General features: G+C 45.8%; 1 protein-coding gene across 1 annotated transcript in view; it reads right to left on the bottom strand.

Moving 5' to 3' along the window:
* ALKBH5 (alkB homolog 5, RNA demethylase) overlaps positions 1-24,313 on the bottom strand; it is a 43,124-nt gene that overhangs the window by 5,070 nt on the left and 13,741 nt on the right. Inside the window, exons 3-4 of the mRNA XM_082259952.1 lie at positions 7,756-7,836; positions 1,547-1,684 (exon numbers count right to left, since the gene is read on the bottom strand). Coding sequence (XP_082116078.1) covers positions 1,547-1,684; positions 7,756-7,836 — 219 coding nt within the window. The remainder of the gene's footprint in view (positions 1-1,546; positions 1,685-7,755; positions 7,837-24,313) is intronic.

The following is a 24,313-nucleotide window of genomic DNA, read 5'->3' as shown; positions in this document are numbered from 1 at the left end:
TTTAGCAAAAAAACACGCCAAGGACCACTGCCAAAGCAAATTTTGGAATCATGATTGCCTTGTTTAATCTGGAAACCGGCGGGTCCACCACTGGTGGCACAGTCCACTCCTTAAGAAGGGACTCCTCATAGGGGGTGACGCCTAGTAAAGCGATTAGGGACCCCACTGGGACGCTTTGGTCGTCGCCACTCTTTAGCAACATTTCTGTCAAAATAGGCAGGGAAAGGAAACCCCTTTGCCAATTTGGATGGCTTGTAAGTGCCAAAGGGCACCTGCACCTCAGTTGCATCTTCAGCTGCATCCTCCATCTTCAGGGTCTCACGCACAGATGCAAATCAGTGCATCCACCAGCACAGTGCATGGATGGATGGATGGTTAGGACCCGGAGGGCCCCGCAGCTTCAGAGAGGGGGATCAGGTGGGGAAATGTGCTCCAAAGACTCCATGAGTCACCAGGGGGTAAAAACACTGCTAAAGGACAACCCCAACCGCGCTGGCAGCAACACCCAGTAGCCAGGCACAAAGAGATCCTCAGCAGAGAGGAAGAGAACCCCCACCAGACTCACCACCCACAGAAACAGGCACCTGCAGTCACCAAGAGAACCTGCATTACACGTGCAGTGATTAGGAAGAAAAATGATCCAGGAGTCAGCACCCACGGGGCTCTACTGTCATGGCTGCCACTATTTTCAATGGCAAACCACAAGAAAATGGCCACCAGACTACACAAACATGGCCACCAGGTATAGAAACACAGGCTACAACAGAATAGCGACCCCCCCCCCCCCCAGGAGGGAGACCAGGCCTCAAGGACAGATCCAGGCAGGACAGGGGGCCGAAGTCCAATCGTCCCAAGGAGGGGACCATGTCCACCCCAAAACGCTCCAGGGGGAGAGGGGACAGCCACTCACCATACCAGACGGGCACTGCTCCAGACAGAACTCCTGTCCATCTAAATGGGGGGCTGTCGGCCAGGAGGAACGCTGCGACTCGGGCCGAGACCCAGTCGTATGCGACCTCGCAAGGCGTTTAACTCGTAGGCCAGCCCCCGACCAGTGGGGCTATGTCGCAGCCGACCTAGCTTGGAGCTGAGGTGTGCACACTCTCGCTGGCCAGACTGGGGTGACTACTGTATTTACATTATCCAGCCCATCGCCCAGTCTGGGAGTGGACTGTAGATCTCACCAGGAAAAAAAAAAAAAAAAAAATCTAATAAATTTTGCCAGGACCAAAAGATACCAGCAAGGAAATAAGTCCTGACTAGGCAAAAAGAAACAAAAAGCAAAAAAAAAAAACAAAAACCGAGGGTGGTCTATAGCAGAGCGAGGGAGTTATACCCCCTGGGACTGCCCATGGGTGTAGGCAGAATTATTTTCTGTCTAGTGTCCTACTCCTGTAGGGGGCATTATAACCCAATGGTTATGAAGATCAGGAAGAAGCTATCAGGAGCTGTGTCCATCAATGAACAAAGAAATAAAAGGAGTTGGCTGATCAAGCCACAAGAAAATTTAGAAGTAAACTGGAGAAATCAATAACCACTTCCATACCTGTGAGCTGCGTCAGGATCAGCTTTGCGGTGGGAGCGTTTTGGTTTCAGGATATGCTGCTTGTTGTTCCCAGACAGCCGTTCAGGATGATAGATTCCACTAAGGGCCTTTTCCAAACGTGGAGCCTCTGTTCTAGTTCTGGCAATAAAAGAAAACACACTACTATATATACCAGCATGGAGAAGTAAGCATAGCAGAACTGTGAAGGAAACACAATTTTCTTGTATCAGGGTTGACAAAACCCAGGAGCATGTAGCATATATGCCTAAAACCTATACATTTGGTGCCTAACACCTTCAGGCCTATTTTACACTGCTGTCAAATTAAGCGCATCAGCCCTTAGATACAGTGGCTGCATTCGTTTTCACTTTTCAGCAAGTACAGTTCACCTCCTGTGAGCTGAAATGGGAGCACAAACCAGGTCATCTTTCTTCTGTAAGACCAATAACCCCACACTCCCATTTTTTGATATGGACACAAGTTGATGTTTTTGTAGTGCAGCCAGGGTAGCAATCAAGGCTTCCTCCATACAAATAAGGAGATATTGTAGCCATCCAGGGGTATGAAGGGTTTGTTTTTGCAGGATCACCAGGTGAAAATGTAGCCACCACATTTAAGGGCTTGCAAGTGCCGGGTTCACACTTCCACGTGTGCGGCGATCGCATGTAATATCGGAGCGAACTGCTCCTTCATTACATGCGATCGGATGTGCAGTGCGAATTCAGCCATACACTTTGTATGGCTAAATTCACACTGCACCCGCACAAAAGTCGCACATGAGGCATTTTTTCAGCCGCATCAGGATCGGATCGCACAGTGGTTCACACTTGTGCGATCCGATCCTGTGCGCCAGCGTATCGCATATGGCAGTGTGAACTGCCAGATGTGCGTTTGTGATGCGGGAACAGGCTGCGAATTCGCAGCCTTCCCGCATCATACAAGTGTGACCCCGCACTGAGTTAAAATGCACAAAAAAAAAAAAAAAAAAAAAAAAAAAAAAGAAAGAAACAGCCTAACCAGATGTTGCTCTTTTGTGTCAATGCAATATTTTCTGTCATTTTAAACTTCTAAAAATGTAAAATGTCCTGTCTGCTATTAGCCCTACAGTCTTTAACATCAGGTGTTTTGTAACAAAGTAGAACCAGTATCTCTGGCCACCGCAGGTGGAATCTGGCTAGGCAACAATTTGACACTAATAAATGAAGTCACATCGAAAATAACAAATGCATTAGATCTGTGTGCCTTTGTTTTGTTAAGTGTTTCTAAGGCTCGGTTCACATTTATGCGATGCGGGAAGGCTGCGAATTCGCAGCCTGTTCCCGCATCGCACACGCACCCCCGGCAGTTCACACTGCCATATGCGATACGCTGGGGGTGTCAATGTAATCTTAACGACACCCCCAGTTTGATCGCATATCGCAGTGCGATCGTGCAGTTCGCACAGGAACGGATCGCACAAGTGTGTACCGCTGTGCGATCCGATCCTGATGCGGCTGCAAAAATGCCTCCTGTGCGTGTTTGCTCCGGGTGCGATGCGAATTTAGCCATACAAACTGTATGGCTAAACTCGCACCGCACAGCTGATCACATGTAATGTCGGAGCAGTGCGCTCCGACATTACATGCAAACCCGGCACTCGCAGAAGTGTGAACCGGGGCTAAAAGAAAATGTTTAGAAATGCTACAAATTTACAAGACAAAAACAAACCTGCTCTGCAATGGTTATACAAAGAGCAGCCCCGATCCTACTCTTCTCGGGTTCCCTGTTGTGCTCCCTACTACCCCTTTACAGTGCCTCCATAGGAAGCCGCCTTCTATGAGGGAACTCGTGTAGGCTTGCTCCTGAAACCTGCTGCCTACATCCACAGAAACAGCGGGGCATGATCCTTCCCCCACTGCCATGGATCTGCCCTGTAAGGAGGAACAGAGCAGAGAGCCACTGTTCTCCTGCACAGTGCTGGATTGCAATGGGGCTCAGGTAAAGTATAAGGGGGGTAGCTGGAGCTTTGATGGCAGAAGCCATAGGGCCAAGCCACGCGTGTCTGGTTCTTACAAGACTTTCAAATGGAGGTGGCCGTCGGACCCTAGAGCCCAGATTCCAAGCAGGGTGTGCTCAAGTAGAAGTACCCTGAACATGTGAGAAAAAAAAAAAAATACATACACAGTTTCAAGTAGCTGCCCATCAAAGTACTTTCAACACACACACACACGATGGATATATAGAGATATATTAGATAGATATATAGAGATATATTATATATTAGATAGATAGATATATAGAGATATATTATATAGATAGATATATTAGATAGATAGATATATTAGATAGATAGATATATAGAGATATATTATATAGATAAGATATATTAGATAGATAGATATATTAGATAGATATATTAGATAGATAGATATATTAGATAGATAGATATATATATATATAGTTTCAAGTAGCCGCCCATCAAAGTTTCATCTAACGTGCCGACACATTTAGTAGGGAGAACATTATCCCTTTATACTGATTTTAAATCACACCCATCTACACACGTTTTTAAAGCCATATGCTCTGTCTGCCAGTCATTTACCACCATACTATCACGTACAAGGCCTTTGGCTAGAAACCCTGCTGTACCGTCTATATTGGGGATCACATGCTCTAGACCTTTTAAGGTCTGGGTAGGTTCCCTTATTGCTCTCATCCAATACTATTCAGTCTCACCTGTTAGTTATAAAAAACCCATGTGTGGATGTTTACCCCACATGGTAATTTACTATATCAAAAGTATTGTTTTCTAATGCATTTGTATATTGCAGGGTTGGTTCCCCAAGGCCTCAGTCCTAACTGCTCTTCATGTAGGAGACACTGCTTCCTTCCTTATGTGGTTAAAGCGGCGTTCCACCCAAAAAAGTGGAACTTCTCCTGTTTCCTCTCCCACTCCGGTGCCACATTTGGCACCTTTCAGGGGGAGGGGGAGGGGGAGGAACGGGTACCTGTTTGACAGGTACCCTTTCCCCACTTCCGGGATACGGTGCCGTGGCGCTGTCCCTCGGAAACCCGACCCCCTCCTCCGCCGCTGAGCCAGTAGGAATGAGCAGCACACTTCGCGCATGCGCAGTAGGGACCCGCCTGTGAAGCCGTAAGGCTTCACTGCCAGGTTTCCTTTACTGGCAATGGCGTCGGCAGCACTCGCCAGCTGATGGAAACATTGGCTGTGGTGCCTACATCGCTGGACTCCAGGACAGGTAAGTGTCCTAATATTAAAAGTCAGCAGCTACACGACTTAATTTTTGGAGGGGGAGGTGGAACTCCGCTTTAATATAATGACACTCCACACTTTGATATGATGGGCAAGAGCACAGATTCTTTCAAACTTTGTTTTTAACTGAAACATGGCATACCTATGTTTCTCACCACTTTAATTGTAAGGGTCTGATACATTAGAATAAGAGCTTAACCCAGGGCTTGACAAATTTGCTATGAATCTAGGAGCCAGCTAAAAAAGTTAGGAGCCAGTTTTATTTTGGTAGCGTGGGTTGTCAGGGCAAGTAATTTGCGCCCCCTAACTCTAACTTACAGCAGAGCGGTTAGTCAATAACTCCAATGTAACGCATTACATCAAGGTTATGGGCTGGTCAGAAAGAATGACATTAAAAACCTGTTCTAGGGGAAACTCCTTTTATGCGAATGCATCATGACTGCAGCATGTAAAATACCTTCATCTGCTGCCTATTGTAGCTTAAGGGTGGCTGTTGGTGGGTGGCAAAAACATGTCTTTACAGCACATTTTTACCACCCAACTGCACATCAAAATAAAGCCTTTGTGACATTTAAATAAAACATAGAAAAGGATGAAAGAAGTATCCCAGCGCTGCTGATCTTCTGTTGCCTCTTTGCAGCTACTTCCTGCCTGTGTGTCCCCCTGTGGTGATTGTTGATAATACACAGGGCTTTATCACAGGGCTTTATCACAGGGCTTTATCAGAGGACATAAAAAGATCATTTTAAAGCATGCCAGCCTCATCTCCCCTCCTCCACCTCACAGCACACCTTAAACAACTTTGCACTAGGAGAACAGCGGCTCAGTGCGTCACAGCATGAACATAGAACACACACAGGCAGCCCCCGTGCTCTATCCTCCACCACAACTCCACCCCCCCCTCCCTCACCGTAGTGACAGTCTGCCTGCAGGGTCAGGTAAAGGCCACATAGGCTGCCGGTGTAACGTGAGAATTACCTACCCCGTGAGAAAAACCTACCCTCGTCACTTCCGGCCAGGAACAGCTGAGCAGCGCAGCACTGCGCATGCTCAGAGCTCCGGATACCTGATGGAAGAACTGAGAAGCTGACTAGTGCGCATGCGCACTAGTATGGAAATATGTCGGTGTACCGTGAACAAAACCTACCCGCGCGGCGGTTACATAAAACAGCTGTGCAGCACTACGAGTCATCTCCGCTCCTGTCCCGGTCACTTCCCTGCTCTCGGCAAGTAAATAAAAAGCGGCTCTCGGCTCCGTGATGTATGTTTTCATAGACCCGCCGCCGATTTTATATTTACTTGCCGATAGCAGGGAAGTGACCGGGACAGGAGCGGAGATGAGTCATATTGCAGCACAGTTATTTTAATGTAACCGCCGCATTACATACAGTGCCGTGCACCGGAAGTGACGAGGGGTAGGTTTTTCTCACGGGTAGGTAATTCTCACGGAACACCGGGTCCCCCTCCTCCTCCTCACTCTTCTCCAAGGTCTGAACTACTGTGCGCTCTGGGGGGAGGAAGGCCAGCCTGATAAGGACGCTACGGGCAGCATAGGAGAGCTCAGAGAGCAGCCATTCAGGAAGGGACCTTACTCTGGCAGAGGAGAGGAGGCCGGCCCCTCCCCTCTCATGTTACTCACAGCCGGACTTCAGATTACTGCACGGCTCCAGGGAAAACACGGAGGGGGAGAGCGGAGCATCAGCTGCCTGACACTCTGAGCTGCGTGTCCGGGCAGTCAGTCAGAGAGTGGGCTGGCGGCAAATCAGGAGCCAGGACGCGGTTTCTGGTCGCCATGGCGACCGGGGTTTGTCGAACACTGGCTTAACCTATGATGTAGGTTAGGTCCTATTCAAAAAGCATTTACTTGCTGTACCTATATCACATTAAATATGATACTCCCCATACCCCTGATAAAGGCGATATTAACTCTCCGAAACACATCAGGGGGAGGAAGATTCACCATTTTCACATCTTTTAGTTGATGTAATAGTTGCCCTTTGGCCAGGTCTCTATTTTTTGTGTGTTAATGTTTATGGATTTCATTCCTCATATATATTTAGTGTCCCAAGAAATTGGGAAATATCTTCATAGCGGGTATATAACATTTTTAAAATTTTGGGGGAAAAAAAAAACCCACCACAGGGTGTTTTACAACCACTTTAAAGAACAAAGTGGCAACTCACAAACACAAGATGAAAGCATTGCATCTCATTCCAATGGAGTACAAAGAGCTAAAGCCCACAAGCCATGGAAGTAGTAGAGCCAATACAAAGAGGACTGAAGCTCCTCTAATCTAAAATCCCAACTCCAAGCAACATATAAAACTTTTGGATAGAACTGGGAAGGGCCAGAATTGTATTGCTATAGACAAGGTCAGAGTACTTTTTGTTGAATGCACACATTGGTCCTACTAACAGAGCGCACAAGATTTTATACATTTAGGTTTTACTGCAGTCTTTGCCATGAAGATACATTTACCCTTAGCACTGTTTAAAGCCCTGGTAGCCTGCAAGCAACAATGCAATGCTGGTTCATCCTCCACAGGTTGCCTAAGCATTGTGCTGTCATTTTGGAGAATAACTGATGCTTTCCGAAGTCAGTATCTGCAGTGTCGGGTGTGATAGACTCCATATAAAAAGTACAAACACAGGAAATTACAGCTGACTAACAGCAGAGGGAGGAGAATGCAGGGTGAAGCCAACCACACAGTGTAGTCAGTTTCTCTTACACAACCAAAAGGAATTTGAATATTTGCCTTAGGGAATCTGAACTGCTTATTAGACATCCGGAAGTGAAGGCAGCTTTTCCTAATAGCAAACCTCAAATGGTTTGTTCAAGACATATTGTTTTGGTTTAAAACCAAAGCTTTGTTTATAAGCTCATGTGTGACTTTTATTAGGTTGTAGCAGTAAATCTGCTTTAAATGAACAAGATGAAAACAAAATGCTCAACTTACTTTCTAAGTATTACCACAGCACGTCTCTCCTTTATGTCTTGTGGTCTAATGCAGTGTGTGATTTCATCCGCTGCGTACCCACTGCAAGGGAAAAAAACACCACAAATCAAATGCTTTTCTCCACTTTTACTTGGAAACCATATTATTGCTCTATTCAGATATTCTATTATTATACAGGCATTATATTGTGCTCTCCAGTTTGCGCAGCACTTTAAACAATGGAGTCTGACAGTACACTTACAATCCAATACAAGAAGAATCACAGGGACCTGCTCATAGGAGCTTACAATCTAAACCTAAAATGTGAAAACATGCAGTAACTCACCAACTATGCAGAACTCATCTGCAGGGATGACTACCAAGAATGACCTAAAGTGGAACATTACCCAAAAGGGGTAGTTCTGGTTGTTTGCATACTTACACCCCCCCCCCCCCAAAATCCACATTTGGTCTTTTTTTGGGGGGGGGGGGGGATTTTGAAAGGTACCTGCTGCTCCTACTTCCAGTCAGATTCGCCGTGGTGATCTCCTTCCCCTGAAGCCTACTGGGACACATCACAGGTTCCAGGAAACTACAGGACCATTCACCAAGCAGATCACTACTTGTGCATGCGCAGTAGGAACCCAGCTTGCTTCACTGCTGGTTTTCTTTACTTGCAATGCCGACTGAAGAATTGGCTTGGGTGAGGATATCGCTGGATCCCTAGACGGGCAAGGGTCTTTATATCAAAATTCAGCAACTACAGTATTTATAGCTGCTGACTTTTTTTCGGGGGGAGCCCCCCTTTAAAAATCTATTTCTGAATGGGTTAGTACAAAACCCCATGGTCTGCTCCTGCCAGCAAGTAGACCATTTCACTGGATCCAGAGACCAATAAAAGTTGTGCACAAATAAAACTAGATATACTAAAACATAGGTTTAAAAAGCAATTACTGAATCACCAGCTGTATACAATGTAAAAGGGAAGAAAATCGGCGGCACTTCCAGGGTATAAAAACAGATTCCTTATTGTAGATAATCCATTAAAGACATTAAGACATGCCAAACGCACACGACCCATGAAAGATCAGCAAATGCATTTCACACTTCCATGCTTCTTTATTAAGCACGGAAGTGTGAAACGCGTTTGCTGAACTTTCATGGGTCGTCTGTCTGGCACATCTTTTAATGGATTATCTACAATAAAAGAAGCTGTTTTTATTCTCTGGAAGCGCTGCAGATTTTCTTATCTTCACATTGATGGACATGGCTGCAGACCAGGCAGGCACCCAGGATTTCACAGGGGTTTCCTGGAGCGATGTGTTCCCTGTCTATTTTCACTAGGTGTATACAAGCATACGACTAAATGGAGACCATGATCATGTATCAAAGTAGGTGAACTCAAAAGCCTAACACAGAACTGTATGAACTTGTACTGAGCCAAGAGGCAAAAGATGCAATCACAGTGCTGTACTGGTAAGGACGACATATGTTAACTTTGTTGGAGTCTCATTTTGGCAATAAAATCGATAAGGGACAATTAAACCACCATTAATCTACTGCAAGAGTAAGGCCTGTTTTCAAACAGGCTTCAGCATGTATAAGAGCAGTCTGAAAATCAAGCTTCATTGAACCTTTTAAAGTACAATTCAGCTCCAGTATGTAAATGTTGAACACAAATCCTAATGGAAGTGCAGGTTGCCACTTTAAGCAAGCTGCTTGCAGGCTTCCAACAAGCTTCAAAAAAGCACTGAAGCCTGCTTAAAGTGGCAAATCAGCCCGCTTATTATGATCAGTGTTCAACATTTACAACTCTGGAGCTAAATGGTACTTTAAAAGCTTCAAAGGTGGTCATTCAGACTGCCCCTATAAAAGCTGAGGCCTGTGTAAATCAGGTCTAAGGTATGACATGGGAAGTGTAAAAGCAATCATTCATTAGTATTATTGCATCAAGCAGTAACAGGCACCACTGGCAGAGAAAGTGCAAGTTTATTCCTTGCTCCTAAAGTACAAGATTGGAGATCCTGTTTCACAGCCTACACTTTCCAAATATGGATGCTGCAAGGGCAAGCAGGAGTGTTTCCAAAATTGGAAGACCTGCCCGGGTCACTCAAAGTCCTCGTCAGCTTAACCTTAATATGTGGCAGAAATCACGCACATGCATTCAGAGTGTAAACAAGAAATCACACTCTGGACCAATATGGGACTCAGATAAAGTAAACGAAGGAACCAAAATCTTAAGTAACCAATCTAATGCTCACACACATACAGGAGGGACAAAAAAAAAAAAAAAAAAAAAAAAAAAAATATGCACACTCCATCATGAAAAATATATTCATAAAAAGTGCATTACTAGATTTACATAAACTGCGGCTGCAAGTCATGTTTAAACTATACAATCACATTAGGTGCTCAAAGTGGACACCATTAGCATCCAGACACTTGATTTCGGTGAACTACTCCATGAGCCACATTGACCAGTGTCCACAGGAATTACTCTGCATGAGGTTTCAATTTCTTCCCGAAGCGCAGTCAGTGTAGGTGGCTTTCTACGCTACACCACATCCTTTAGCATTTCCCACAGATAGAAACTCAGGGGTGTTGAGTCCAGGGAACGTAGAGGGAAGTCAACAGCACCTCTAGGTCCTATCCAACATCCTGGTAGAAGGTCATTGAGATAGGCTCTCATGTCTCGGAGGTAGTGAGGTGGTGTGCCATCAAGCTGGAATTGAAATTGCTTATCTGCATGAATAGCCAGTAACATGAGGACATCAATAATGGTGCAACTATTGACATCTTTCGGAGAAACTGATTAAACATTGCTGCCATAATTAAATTTGGGGGAAAAAAAAGGGCACAACTGTTCTAGTGTGTATACATTTTTTTCAGCCAGGCATGCATATTTTTTCCCCCTGTATACTTACCTGTTTTTATTCAGCTCCGGTCACGTGATTTCAGCGCCCCGAGTTCTGTGTCAAGAATGGCTTAACAGCAGCTGAGTTCCAGAACCGACATCCGCAAAAGCCTTGCCGTTGTCAGCGCTCCATCCCCTCCCCTGCAGCAGCCACTCGCTGACACAAGGTAGCCAGTTTGCTGTACAGTTGGCTGCCTAAGGGAGAAGCAGCACAAGGAGAAGCTATGCTGCAATGCAAGAAATGCGCCAACAGGAGGAGAGTGACAGAAAAGATCAAAAGTGTGTTGCTCTCCAGTCAAAGGCTTGTGGGGGTGTGAGGGGGGGAGTTTTGCTAAACTGCAGCAGAGAAAAATCAGGTCTGCTCTCTGCCAGACAGGGCTTCATTGTAAGCTTCATTCACATGGTGTACAGTGACTTGAAAAAGTATTCATACCCCTTGAAATTTTACACATTGTCTTGTTACAATCAAAAATGTAAATTTACTTTGTTGGGATTTTATGTGATAGACCAACACAAAGTAGCACTTCAATTGTGAAGTGAAAGGAAAACGATAAATGGTTTTCAATATACATTTTTTTTACAAATAACATCTGAAAAGTGTGGCATGCATTTGCATTCAGCCCCCTTTACTTGATACCCCTAACTACAATCTAGTGGATGAATTTCCATCAGAAGTTACCCGATTAGTAATTAGAGTGCACCTGTGTGTAATTTCATTTCAGCATAAATAAAATAGCCCAAGCTTTGAAGATCTCACGGAGCACTGTTCAATCCATCATTCAAAAATAGAAAGCGTATGGCACAAACCCTACCAAGACATGGCCGTCCACCTAAACGGAAATGCCGGGCAAGGAGAGCTGCAGAGATCCACAGCTATGGTGGGAGAATCTGTCCACAAGTCAATGATTAGTCATACACTCCACAAATCTGGCCCTTATGGAAGAGTGGCAAGAAGAAAGCAATTGTTGAAAGAAAGCCATAAGAAGTTCCATTTGCAGTTTGTGAGAAGCCATGTGGGGGGACACAGCAAACATGTGGAAGAAGGTGTTCTTCTGGCCTAACAGCAAAAATCTATGTGTCACGGAAAACAGCACATCACCCTGAACACACCATCCCCACCGTGAAACATGACGGTGGCAGCATAATGTTGTGGGGATGCTTTTCTTAGCAGGGACAGGGAAGCTGGTTAAAGTTGATGGGGTTAAATACAGGGCAATCTTAGAAGAAAACCTGTGAGAGTTTGCAAAAGTCTTGGCGGAGGTTCACCTTCCAGCAAGACAACAACCCTAAACATACAGCCAGAGCTACAATGGAATGCTTTCGATCAAACCATATTCGTGTGTTAGAATGACCCAGTCAGAGTCCAGACCTAAATGCAATTGAGAATCTGTGGCAAGACTTGAAAATTGCTGTCCACAGATGTTCTCCACACAATGTGACAGAGCTTGTGCTATTTGGCAAAGAAGAATGGGCAAAAAAAAAGTCACTCTAGATGTGTAAATACCCAAAAAGACTTGCAGCTGTAATTGCAGTGAAAGGTGGCTCTACAAAGTATTGACTCAGGGGGGTGAATACAAATGCACACCGCACTTTTCACATATTTATAAACAATTGTAAAAACCATTTATCATTTTCCTTCCACTTCACAATTATGAACCACTTTGTGTTGGTCTATCACATAAAATCCCCCAAAAAATAAATTTTAGTTTTTGGATGCAACATAACAAAAACATGAAAAGTTTTAAAAGGGGTATAAATACTTTATTAAAGGCGCTGTATATCTGAGGACTGGGCAGACAAATACAAATCCTTTGGGTAGATAAAACCGCTCTTCCATGTATTTCACCGGTGTATTCAGATGTTTGCCAGGAGCTGAGCTTTAGGGCTCTTTCACACGGGCGGTCCGATCAGATCCACCTGTCAGTTTTTCAGGCGGATCTGATCGGATCCTCCATGCAGCTCTATGGGGCAGCGGATGTCAGCGGAGACACCTCCGCTGACAACCCACTGCCATCCGTATCCGATCCTGTCCGTGAAATCTGGATGGATGGAAACCCTATTTTTCCATCTGTTCAGGGATCGGATGAGAGCGGACAGGCGGTCCGCTCTCATCCGATCCCCCATAGAGAGCAGCGGGAGCTGTGACACCTCCCTCTCCGCACTGCAAGCATAGACGGAGCCGTCATCTGCCGATCCCCGCTGAGCAGCACGGACCCGCCTACGGAGGCGGACCGTGTGAAAGAGCCCTTAAAGTATCACTAAAAAGGCAAAAAAAAATTCCCCCCATCTTTGATAACACTTACTTCCTCGGTCAGATTTATTTTTTTTTCGTTATCTGTCCAATTGTGGAGATTTCCCTTAGGCTACGTTCACACGTGGGCGTAGCGGATCATGGGCAGAACCCCCGCGATCCGGAAATCATTGCAAATCGCGGAACGCCTGTGCGATGCCCGTGATTTGCAATGGCACCCCAAACGGTGTGCGACGTTGCCGCGATTTCCTCCTGCTGAATCGCGGTAACATCGCGCAAACAGAATCGCGGGACACATGACGCACAAAAGAAGCTCTTGTACCTTTTTTGGGTGTCATGCGTCCCGCGATTCTGTTTGCACGATGTTACCACGATTCGGTAGGTGGAAATCGCGGCAACATCCCACAGCGTTTGGGGTGCCATTGCAAATCACGGGCATCGCATAGACGTCCCGTGATTTGCAATGATTTCCGGATCGCGGGGATTCTGCCCACGATCCGCTGCGCCCACATGTGAACGTAGCCTTAACCTCCTGTTCAGTAGCCAAACAAGGAGAGGAAATCCTTGCAAATTAAGGGAATTTCTTCAGGACCCCCATGTGATCAGAACTAGTGTCCCCATTGTAAGATTTCCCCTCTATTACTTTTCTGGGGACAACCCAAAATATGGGTTTTTTTTCCACTTTCAATGATAAACATAACAAATAGAGGGTGAATTTCCCTAACGGGCACAGACAGCAATAAAAACTGACAGGTGTTGTAAGCCCTCCCCACTCTAAAACTAAAAGGTTTTGCCTTTCGTTATACTTTAAGATAGTAGTTAATATTGCAGTTCACAAAAGCTAAATTAAATGCACCTCCATATCATAATATAAAATGGTAAAATTATTACTGTATAAAAACATTGTTGGTATTATGAAGCCTACTTCCACCAGTTACAAACACTCAAAGTGCCAGTTTGATTCTAAAGGGTTTTAGAACAATCCGCGGGCCAACAAAGCAATCACAGAACTAGTGCTCATAAATGAACTGAAAAGCTGAAAAGTTTTCAGTTAAAGAAAAGAAAGTTCTTGCTTTAAAATAAAAAAGGAGATGTCGAGCCCAAAACATTATCGATTAACCATTTTACCTTCCTTTCATCAGTGGAGCAGCTAGTATGCTGACGATTGGCTCAGTGCAGTCCCATACATGAATGAGCAGGAGAGGAGCAAGAAAATGATATAAGGAAAGTACCCCCATTGGTATGGGATTTTATATGCCACTCACACACTGAACAAGAATACAAAAAGTATGCGTATAAAATCAAATCTATTAGATTAACAAAACAGAAAGAAATTACACAAACATGCATGTCTAGAACAAGCTGGACATGACAGACTTAAAAAACTTGCAAGTATTGACAGACCAGTATCCGTACAGAAGACTCTTGGGCATCATTGGTAGGAAGAACCGGAACGGACCCTACGCGTTTCGGGTTTAAAAACCCTTCATCAGGGGTCAACCAAAGTTCAATACACAATGTTTACTAGGGATGCACCGAAATGAAATTCTTGGCCGAAGCCGAATAATAATGAAATGCTTGGCCGAAGGCCGAATACCGAACGCGGTGTTTCGCATTTTTTCCATTTATTTATTTTGCCAATTTTTTGTCCTCTTGTCTCTCTCTCTCTCGTCCTCTCTCCCTAAATGTTACTGTAGGGAATGGGATTCAGTGCACACTGCAGCCTTGTACCATAGGGTTAATGTTAGTGACACTGTAGGGATTGGGAAGGATACTGGGAATGGAAATCAGGAAGCATGCAGGCAGCCTTGTAAATTTTAATTGCAGATACAGGGTTAATATGGTAACATCAATTACTCAGTGACAGTCAGTCAGTGTCAGTGTGGACTCGATCAGATTATACAGTGACAGTCTCTCATAGTGGTGGTAGTAGGAGGCTGGAGGTGGACTAGTAGTAGCCTGGAAAGGAGCACAGCCGCATACATACATAACTCACTCGTGCACTGCAGCCCGCCCCACACATTCAGTGAGTCTTACTCTCCTCCCTAGTTTTTTCAATGGCACATTCAGGAAGCCAATCACGTCGTGAGTAGCGGCACAGCGGAACCAATCAGGTGTGCAGGCACGCGTGATTGGTTCGCTGTGCAGCTAATCACAGCGTGATTGGCTCTCTGAATGTGCCATTGAAAAAACTAGGGAGGAGAGTAAGACTCACTGAATGTGTGGGGCGGGCTGCAGTGCACGAGTGAGTAATGTATGCTCACCGCTGAAGTGTCCCGGCTTCACGGAAGTCTGTGAGTCCTCCTGTCCTCCTCCGAGTCCCTTCACCCTGCAGCGATATGAATATCGCCTACGGCCACAGAACGATAGTCGATCGACTATCGTTCAGCCCTATTGTTCGGCACAAAATCATTCGGCCTTTTGACTTATTCGGCCGAAGACCGAAAGTGACATTTTTTCTATTTTCGGCCGAATAATGTTCGGCCGCCGAATATTCGGTGCATCCCTAATGTTTACCCAAGACAGTTTTCTTTGTAGGGGCAATTGGACTGTCAGTTAAAATCGGTGTCAACCGAAGGAAGGATGTCTGGTATCAAGGAGAGCATAATTCATTGGAAAAGAAAGGAAATAGAGAAATGTAGGCGGAAGCCAACCAAATCGTGGGCACCACAATGATCCATCATTGGTCAAAATTTTCCATGAGTGGTTGGAGCCACTCAGATAATTCAGAAGTCACTCTTATAAGTACGCTTTATTCGTGGCTAGAGGTAGACAAAGTATATCCTCCTTAAGAGGATGTCTACGTCGAGGTGAACAGGACGGAGGATAATATCCACGCCCAGCTAACGTCCTACTCATATACTTTGTCTACCTCTAGCCACGAATAAAGCGTACTTATAAGAGTGACTTCGAATTACCTGAGTGGCTCCAACCACTCATGGAAAATTTGGACCAATGATGGATCATTGTGGTGCCCACGATTTGGTTGGCTTCCGCCTACATTTCTCCATTTCCTTTTTCCAATGAATTATGCTCTCCTTGATACCAGACATCCTTCCTTCGGTTGACACCGATTTTAACTGACAGTCCAGTTGCCCCTACAAAGAAAACTGTCTTGGGTAAACATTGTGTATTGAACTTTGGTTGACCCCTGATGAAGGGTTTTTAAACCCAAAACGCGTAGGCTCCGTTCCGGTTCTTCCTACCAATGATGCCCAAGAGACTTCTGTACGGATACTGGTCTGTCAATACTTGCAAGTTTTTTAAGTCTATCATGTCTAGCTTGTTCTAGACATACATGTTTGTGTAATTTCTGTTTTGTTATCTAATAAATTTGATTTTATAAGCATACTTTTTGTATTCTTGTTCAGTGTGTGAGTGGCATATAAAATCCCATACCAATGGGGGTACTTTCCTTATATCTATTTATCGGGATGATGGCCACCCACACTGGGTACTAAGTGATAGGTCCTACCAATCCAAGAAAATAACAGAAGGAAATAAAAGCTAAATGGTTGCTTTGCCCAAAATGGACAATCCACAGGTTGGCTTTTAGCCTACCACACATGGCACAATCTCCTTCTGATCTACCACTTGTGTTAGAGGCTTTTAGGGCTCGTTTAAACTTAGGGGCTGGTAAAACCCTGTGTTGAGCTGTGTTTCTACCACCCTTGAACTACTCCCTATTGCAGAGCTTTGCTTCATGGCAATGGCAGAAATTATACCCCATTGCACTTGGTAGGTACCACCGTCTGAACATGACCCATTTCAGTTGATTTGAGCTGCTCTGTAACTTAAAATGATGCATGCAGTTGTCTGGCATTCAGGGGGTAAAATAGGCGATTAGGAGACACACAGCCTCCTCCCTACCTGTCAAATGTTCTCTGAAAAGCAATCCGAATGCAGCAATACCACTTATGGGGTTATTTGTACACTACAAAGAAAGGCCCATCAGTTTAATTGGCATCAATTCCAAGAATGTGTATACTGATATATTCACTAATGGACAGGAATGTACGATGCAGCAATAACCCTACCATAAAGAAAAAAAAAAAAAAGCCAAACACAAAAAGCTGCAATTTTTCCTTTAACCGATTAACTTTAAAACTTGCCGATCACCCTACAACAGTTCTACTGCTACAGGGCAGCCACACACACTTTAACCAAAATTATGTCACAGAATACATATTGACCTAAACTAATAAAATTCTAATTTATTGGATATGTTTTATAGCAGAGTTAAAAAATATTGTTTTTTCAAAATTGGTAGTTTTGTTTAGTTTATAGCGCAAAATAAATAAAAAAGATACATTTGGGTATCGTGTCACATGCCTGTGCAATTGTCAGTTAACGTAACGCAGTGACACATCGCAATAAATGGGCTGGTCATTGGAAGGGGGGGGGGTCTTCTGGAGCTGAAGTGGGTAAACATGGGTGTCCTTTACTATCCTTGCATGACTGCAAAAAAAAAAAAAAAAAAAAGGAAAAAAATACCCACAAAATTCCTTTCCAAAAAAAGAACAACTTACAACAAAGGAGAGTTATGTCACAACAAAATTATAGCTGTTTGGAAGTGGCTTGTCCAGTTCTCTTCAGGTTCCACTGGGTAATACAAATATAATCTGAGGCTTATAAGCTAATTGCTATGTCCTGTTCAAGTGATTACATAAAATGCTAATAAGGTTATTCAACAGAACACCAGAGCGATCAGTCATCAGATCTGTCACCACAAAGCAGGAAGTTATGACAATGAAGTGAATATACTGAGCGCACAAGCTCCAAGCAAACGCAAAACAAAACTACCAACAGTCACACCAGACTACGTACACCTGAAGCCTTTGTTATAGAAAGTTTGGAAGGACCTGGAAATAAACATTTGCAGGAAATGACAGCACGTGAATCAACTGCTTTGTTTAAAATGAGCATTTGGCAGGATAGGTTGGCTGTACGCACCTGGCAAACAGATCATGTTCCATAGACTGCACTTAGCACTAAAAAAACCCCACACAAAACACACAGACACTGGGAGCAGGTGGGAACGTCATTGCAGAAGACACATTGCATGAAACTCTTCTGCAATAAGTTGAACCGACCGGTCTGCTCACCATCTTCCATAGGCCGTAAGCATGCGCAGCTCCTTTGTGACAGGATCATTCATTGACCAAAATTCAGTCAGCTCAGCAGGGAATGAGCGTAGCCGCCAAGGGACAAGCCCTCTTGCATGCGAGGAGTGATGTCACCCCATACCAACCAATTATGATGGTTTTAGACTGTCACCTGGAGGAAACCAGGAATAAGAAGAAGTTGCTGGCACTGGTAAGAGACCTCGCAGGTGTCAGACCATTGAAGTAGAGCTAAGCAAGGGAGTATAGTTCTATTTTCCTATTCAAGTCCAATTGGCTGCAGTCCCTGATCAACCAAAGTTTGGTTGGAACTCTACCTGTCCCCATTATAGATTCTATGGAATTGCAGGATAATCTACGAACCCAATAAGTTCATAATCCTAAAAGGCAACAGTTCCAAATAGCCGTTTTAATTAAGTCCCACAGTTTACCGGCCCCTCATGCCAAGACGCTGACACTTGGCCGTTTACTGACCTTAAGCATATGACTCTGGAAATACCGTAGATCCTGACAGCTGTAGCAACACAGTGAAAGCTAAATTAGACGTTCAGCATGCTTCACTTCATACACTCAGACCTTGTGAATCAAATGAAGGAAGCAACATGACTAAACGCATTCTAATCAGATCACATGAGTATGGCGTTCACTTTTATCATGGAAGCCAGCACTAGGAAAAGCAACACGCCACATATACCCTAGATTACCAAAAGTATTGGGACGCATGCCTTTACACGCACATCAACGTTAATGGCATCCCAGTCTTAGTCTGTAGGGTTCACTATTGCGTTGTCCACCCTTTGCAGCTATAACAGCTTCACCTCTTCTGGGAAGGCTGTCCACAAGGTTTGGGAGTATCTATGGGAATGTTTGGCCATTCTTCCAGGAGCACATTATTGAGGTCAGGCACAGATGTGGATGAGAACGCCCGGCTCACAGTCTCCGCTCCAATTCATCCCAACGGTATTCTATCGGGTTGAGGTCAGGACGGTCAAGTTTCTCCACCCCAAACTCCCTCATCCATGGCTTTACGGACCTTGCTTTGTGCACTGTTCCAAATCATTTGGTGGAGGAGTGATTATGGTGTGGGGTTTTCAGGGGTTGGGCTTGGCCCCTTAGTTCCAGTGAAGAGAACTCTTAAAGGTGTCAGCATACCAAGACATTTTGGGCAATTCTATGCTCCCAACTTTGTAGGAACAGTTTGGGGATGGCCCCTTCCTGTTCCAACATTACTGCGCACGCGTCTACAAAGCAAGGTCCATAAAGACATGGATGAGCGATTTTTGGGGTGGAGGAACTGGACTGGTTTGCACAGAATCCTGACCTCGACCCGATAGAACACCTTTGGGATTAAGTAGAGCGGAGACTGCGAGCCAGGCCTACTCCCCAAGATCAGTGCCTGACCTCACAAATGCTCTTCCTGAAGAATGGTCAAACATTCCCATAGACACACTCCTAAACCTTGTGGAAAGCCTTCCCAGAAGAGTTGAAGCTGTTAGAGATGCAAAACGGTGTGCCAACTCAATATTGAACCCTACAGACGAAGACTGGGATTCCATTAAAGTTCATGTGCGTGTAAAGGCAGACGGTCTAGACGGTCTGTGGACAGAACCAGGGCGGACTTCTGAAGATTCAGAATCCAACTGAACTCTCTCAGCGATTGCAGAGTAATCTCCAAGTTGTCCAACAAGGCGGACAAAGACTGCTTGTAAAAGCAGATTGTCCAGGTACACCAGTGCCGTGATCCCCCGCTGACGCAGTAATGCTAGAGCGGGGGTTAACATTTTCGTGAAGACCCGAGGAGCGGAAAGGAGACCAAAGGGTAACGCCACTAATTGATAATGCTCCACACCCATGGCAAAGCAGAGGAAATACTGATGGGCAACACATATTGGTATGCGAGGGTAGGCATCCTTGATGTTGATGGAGGAGAGGAAATCCTCTTCATGTAGGGACACCACTATCTTGTACATGGACTCTGTACCCGCACAAAGCGGTTTAGTGGAGATCCAGTATGGGCGCACCTTGCCATCCTTCCAGGGAACTGTAAACAGGTTTGAGTAAAAACCTTGAAAAACATTCTGACTTTGGAGCCAGAGCAATCACTCCTTGAAGTAACAAATCTTGCACCGCCCCATAGAGATCCTTTAGGCGATCTGGGAATGAGTGAAGGTTGGAAGGGATGAACCTTTCTGGAGGATATGAACAAAACTTGAGCTTGTTGCCGGAGCAAATGACTTCATGGACCTACTTGTCCTGGATAAGGGAGGCCCTCGGATCCGGAAAGCAGGGAAGATGTCCCCCCACCCCAGATAGGGGTAAGTGCGTCCCTTCATGGAGAGGAATTTTTTGTCCGCAGGTCTGGCAGCACCTGCTCGTGGTTTGCCTGACCAAGACGTTTTGGAACCCCCAGCGGAGGTCCTCAGAGGACATAGCCCCCTTAAAAAAGGGAGCCGCCGGCCGTGACGCAGCACAGGTAGATTACCCTCACTAAAACAGGGCAGGTGTCCCACAGAATGGCGGCAAGGCTGTCAAAAAACAATAAATTTTTTTATTAATAATAATAATATGAAATATGAAGCACCCCCACAGCACTACCCCTTCCAAGGGAGGCGGGAAGCTGACCACAAGGCCTAGCAGGGCGTGGCTTAAATTTTCGTGGAGGCCCATCCCCAATTGCATGGATCCTTAGCCCGGCAGGTGCCCAAAAGAGTGGAGGCTTCAGCTACACACTGAGGCCGCGACCCCCCCCCCCCCCCCAACTGTGGCACCCGACTCGGCCGCATGGCCTAGTAGGCAGCGGCCTAAATTTTTGAAAGCGACCAGCCGCCAGGACACGAGCCCCAGTGGATTTGACCACCCAGGGGCAGCGGATAGGAAAGCAGATTCCCAAAATGGGATGCAGTGGCATCAACCACCCTCTAGAAATTGCATCCTGGCGCCTGAGCTTGTCAGCCCATTCACTGCCAGGGTTTCTGACTGCAGCGTTCTGAGAGCGTCTCTCACAAAGCATAATGGAGCCTGTGCTGAAATCACCTCCCTCCCCTTTGCATAGACGTGAGAGAGCGCTGGTCAGCTTCTCCTCCTGTATTGTGATCCCAGGTGAACATGAGCCACATCAGGGCTGGTCAGGTTGTGGCTTCAGCAGGCAGGCCTAGCTACATACTGTATATTCTAAACAGGGTGAAAGGAAGATACCAATCCACCCAATCAGTTTCTCCTTGCAAACCTCATGCCGCTTATCTACCCCGCTGTTATCTGAAATAGGGATTCTCTGGGTATTAACCCTCTGTGTCCTTGGATGCTAGGGGAGGACTATGCTTATCTACTCTGCTTCAATTAACATATGCTGTCCCCTCAAAATAATTCACAGATATTCATGTCTAAACCACTGGCAACAAAAGTGAGTACATCCCTAAGTGAAAACGTCCAAATTGGACCCTATTGGCTATTTTCCTTCCCCAGTGTCATGTGACTCGTTAGTGTTACAGGTTCTCAGGTGTGAATGGGAAACAGGTGTGTTAAATTTGGCGTTATCGTTCTCACTCATACTATTCACTGGAATTTCAACATGGCACCTCTTTGCAAAAAAAAAAACAACTTGAGGATCTGAAAAAAAAAAAAAAAAAAAAAAGAACTGTTCTATAAGATGGCCTAGGCTTTAAGAAGATTGCCAAGAACCTGGAACCAAGCTGCAGCACAGTGGCTAAGACCATACAGCGATTTAACAAGACAGGTTTTGTGAGACACTGTAAATGGTTATCTTTTTATAGCTTAACACCTGCAGGCTGGCGCCTCTGGTATTAAAGGCATTGAACACCTTTGTGTCTGCTTGTATATGTCGTTAACCTTCTAAAGCTACCTGTATGGCTAAGGCTGCATTCACATGTCAGCGTTTGGATCGCAGGCAGAACCGCCGCGGTTCCGCCCGCGATCCGGAGATTATTGCAAATCGCGGGACGCCTAGCGTTGCCCGTTGATTTGCAATAGCCCCCCAAACGCCGAGCGATGTTGCCGCGATTTCCGCCTGCCGAATCGCGGCAACATTGCGCAAACAAAATCGCGGGACGCAATACGCTCCAAAGAAGTACAAGAGCTTCTTTGGAGCGTATTGCGTCCTGCGATTTTGTTTGCGCGATGTTGCCGCGATTCGGCAGGCGGAAATCGCAGCAACATCGCTCGGCGTTTGGGGGGCTATTGCAAATCAACGGGCAACGCTAGGCGTCCCGCGATTTGCAATAAATCTCCGATCGCGGGCAGAACCGCCGCGGTTCTGCCCGCGATCCAAACGCTGACATGTGAACGGAGCCTAATGCTGCCTTCAGACATAAGCAAAGTGTCATTTCTGATTATAGATCAGTCTGGATTTTATGGTCCATCCTGCTGACTACATTTAGGACTGATGGATATTTCCTTTTTTGGTCCCTTTTTAACTACATGTCTCTATTCAGAGTGAACAGGGCAGTTTGATGAAAAACGCAAATTATTTTGCCCTGCCTCCTTATGATCTATTCAATCTCAATCTCTGTGCATCACCTGCGTCCATACACTGACCCCTGATGCCCACACAGACACACTTTGTATGTATGTTAGATGTGCAGGAAAGATGGCAAATTGGAGTACATGCTGACTAGAGGCTGGAAAATTGGAGAAGGTTAAAACACCTCCTCCCAAGACAATTGCACTAATGCCCCCCTCTGCTGCACAGTCTCGGATTGAAAAAGACTTCCACTCTACAAAGCAATTCACAAGGATTTCTTTTCAGAGGCTATTGACAGGCAGTGAGGAGGCTAAATACGCTGCCTCCTCAGCACCTGTATTAAACCTGTAAATGCTGCAGCACGGACTCCTTTATTTGAATGGGTTGCATTCAGTAGAAGTGGGTTGTAATTAAGAGTAGGTGCGTAAATGATGGCAGGCTTGTATGGGCCACAGGACAGTACTTTGCCCATGGTCCCATGATTCTACCAAGATGGCCCTGAATGTGTGGGCAGGAAGTTTAAAGCCCAGCAGCCAGAAGAGGAAAGCTGCCAATAGCAGATTCTTCCCCATCCATCCACTGCGTTACTAAGAAGTAGGGCTGCGCATCTTCACTTACCTCACGATACAATGCGATTACGATTATTAGGGTCGCGATTCGATACATCACGATTACTATGGGGACCCTGCTCTAAAGGGGGGATCTATGGGGACCCTGCTCTAAAGGGGGATCTATGGGGACCCTGCTCTAAAGGGGGGATCTATGGAATAGATCCCCTTTAGTGCAGGCAGGTCTCCCGTAGATCCCCTTTAGTGCAGGCAAGGGCAGGTCTCCCGTAGATCCCCTTTAGTGCAGGCCAGGGCAGGTCCCCCATAGATCCCCATTTAGTGCAGCCCCCCCTTTAGTGCAGGCAGGTCCCCCCATAGATCCCATTCCCCTTTAGAGCAGGCCAGGGTCCCCTACCAATAGAGCCCCCTTGGAGCAGGCCAGGGTCCCCCTTCTACAGACCCCCCTTAGAGCAGGGGGGGGGGGTCTACATGCTGGGGGAGCTCCCCATAGACATGTCTACACAGCACTACATATTTCCAGTGTCACTACTCAATGGTCTGATATGCGGACTCTTCTATATCACCTCCACTCCATACACAAGTCATAGCACACAACCTAACATGATTATTATTGCCATAAGACTCATATCTATAATAATGCACAGTACTCAGCATCCTGTCTTCTACAATCATTACTTAGGGCCAATTCAGTGCTGAGCGCCAACAAGTTCAAGTTCACTGCACAGACAGAGCAGGCCCGCTCTCCCATAGATAATCAGTGAGACTATCAGCACCGTGCCCACAGCTCTATGTATATACAGACGGCTCTGTCCTCCCACTGCCACCAGCTCCCCTGCTCGGTGGTGCTCATGTCTCACGCTGTACTCAGACACTGTGCCAGGACTTCCCCTCCCACTCTATCCCGCTATATGAGACGCTATCCAGTAGCAGTCTCCGTGTGATGGCGCCCTCTGGCGCACGGAAGGACCCGAGCAGCAGCTCTATCACGGAGAAGCTCCGTGTTCCACAAGCCCGGCCAGCGGCCCAGCGCCGCCATGTCACTTCTGTCCCCGCCCCCCGGAACTGACGTCATTAGTAATTGATTTTTCAATCACCCCGAATCGATGCAGAATCGAAGGGTCGCATCGCGATGCATCGATTCGGCGATTATATTCAGCAGCCCTACTAAGAAGGTTATTAAGCAAAAGCTGAGAGGCATAACTGTGTTGTGCATCTGTAACGATACACATGAGGGCTACATAAGAG

This window comes from Pelophylax lessonae, assembly GCF_965119305.1.
Source record: "Pelophylax lessonae genome assembly, chromosome: 6".
In the NCBI taxonomy this organism is placed as follows: Eukaryota; Metazoa; Chordata; class Amphibia; order Anura; family Ranidae; genus Pelophylax; species Pelophylax lessonae.
The sequence above is the reverse complement of the archived record's forward strand: the minus strand, read 5'-3'. Positions and strand labels throughout refer to the sequence as shown.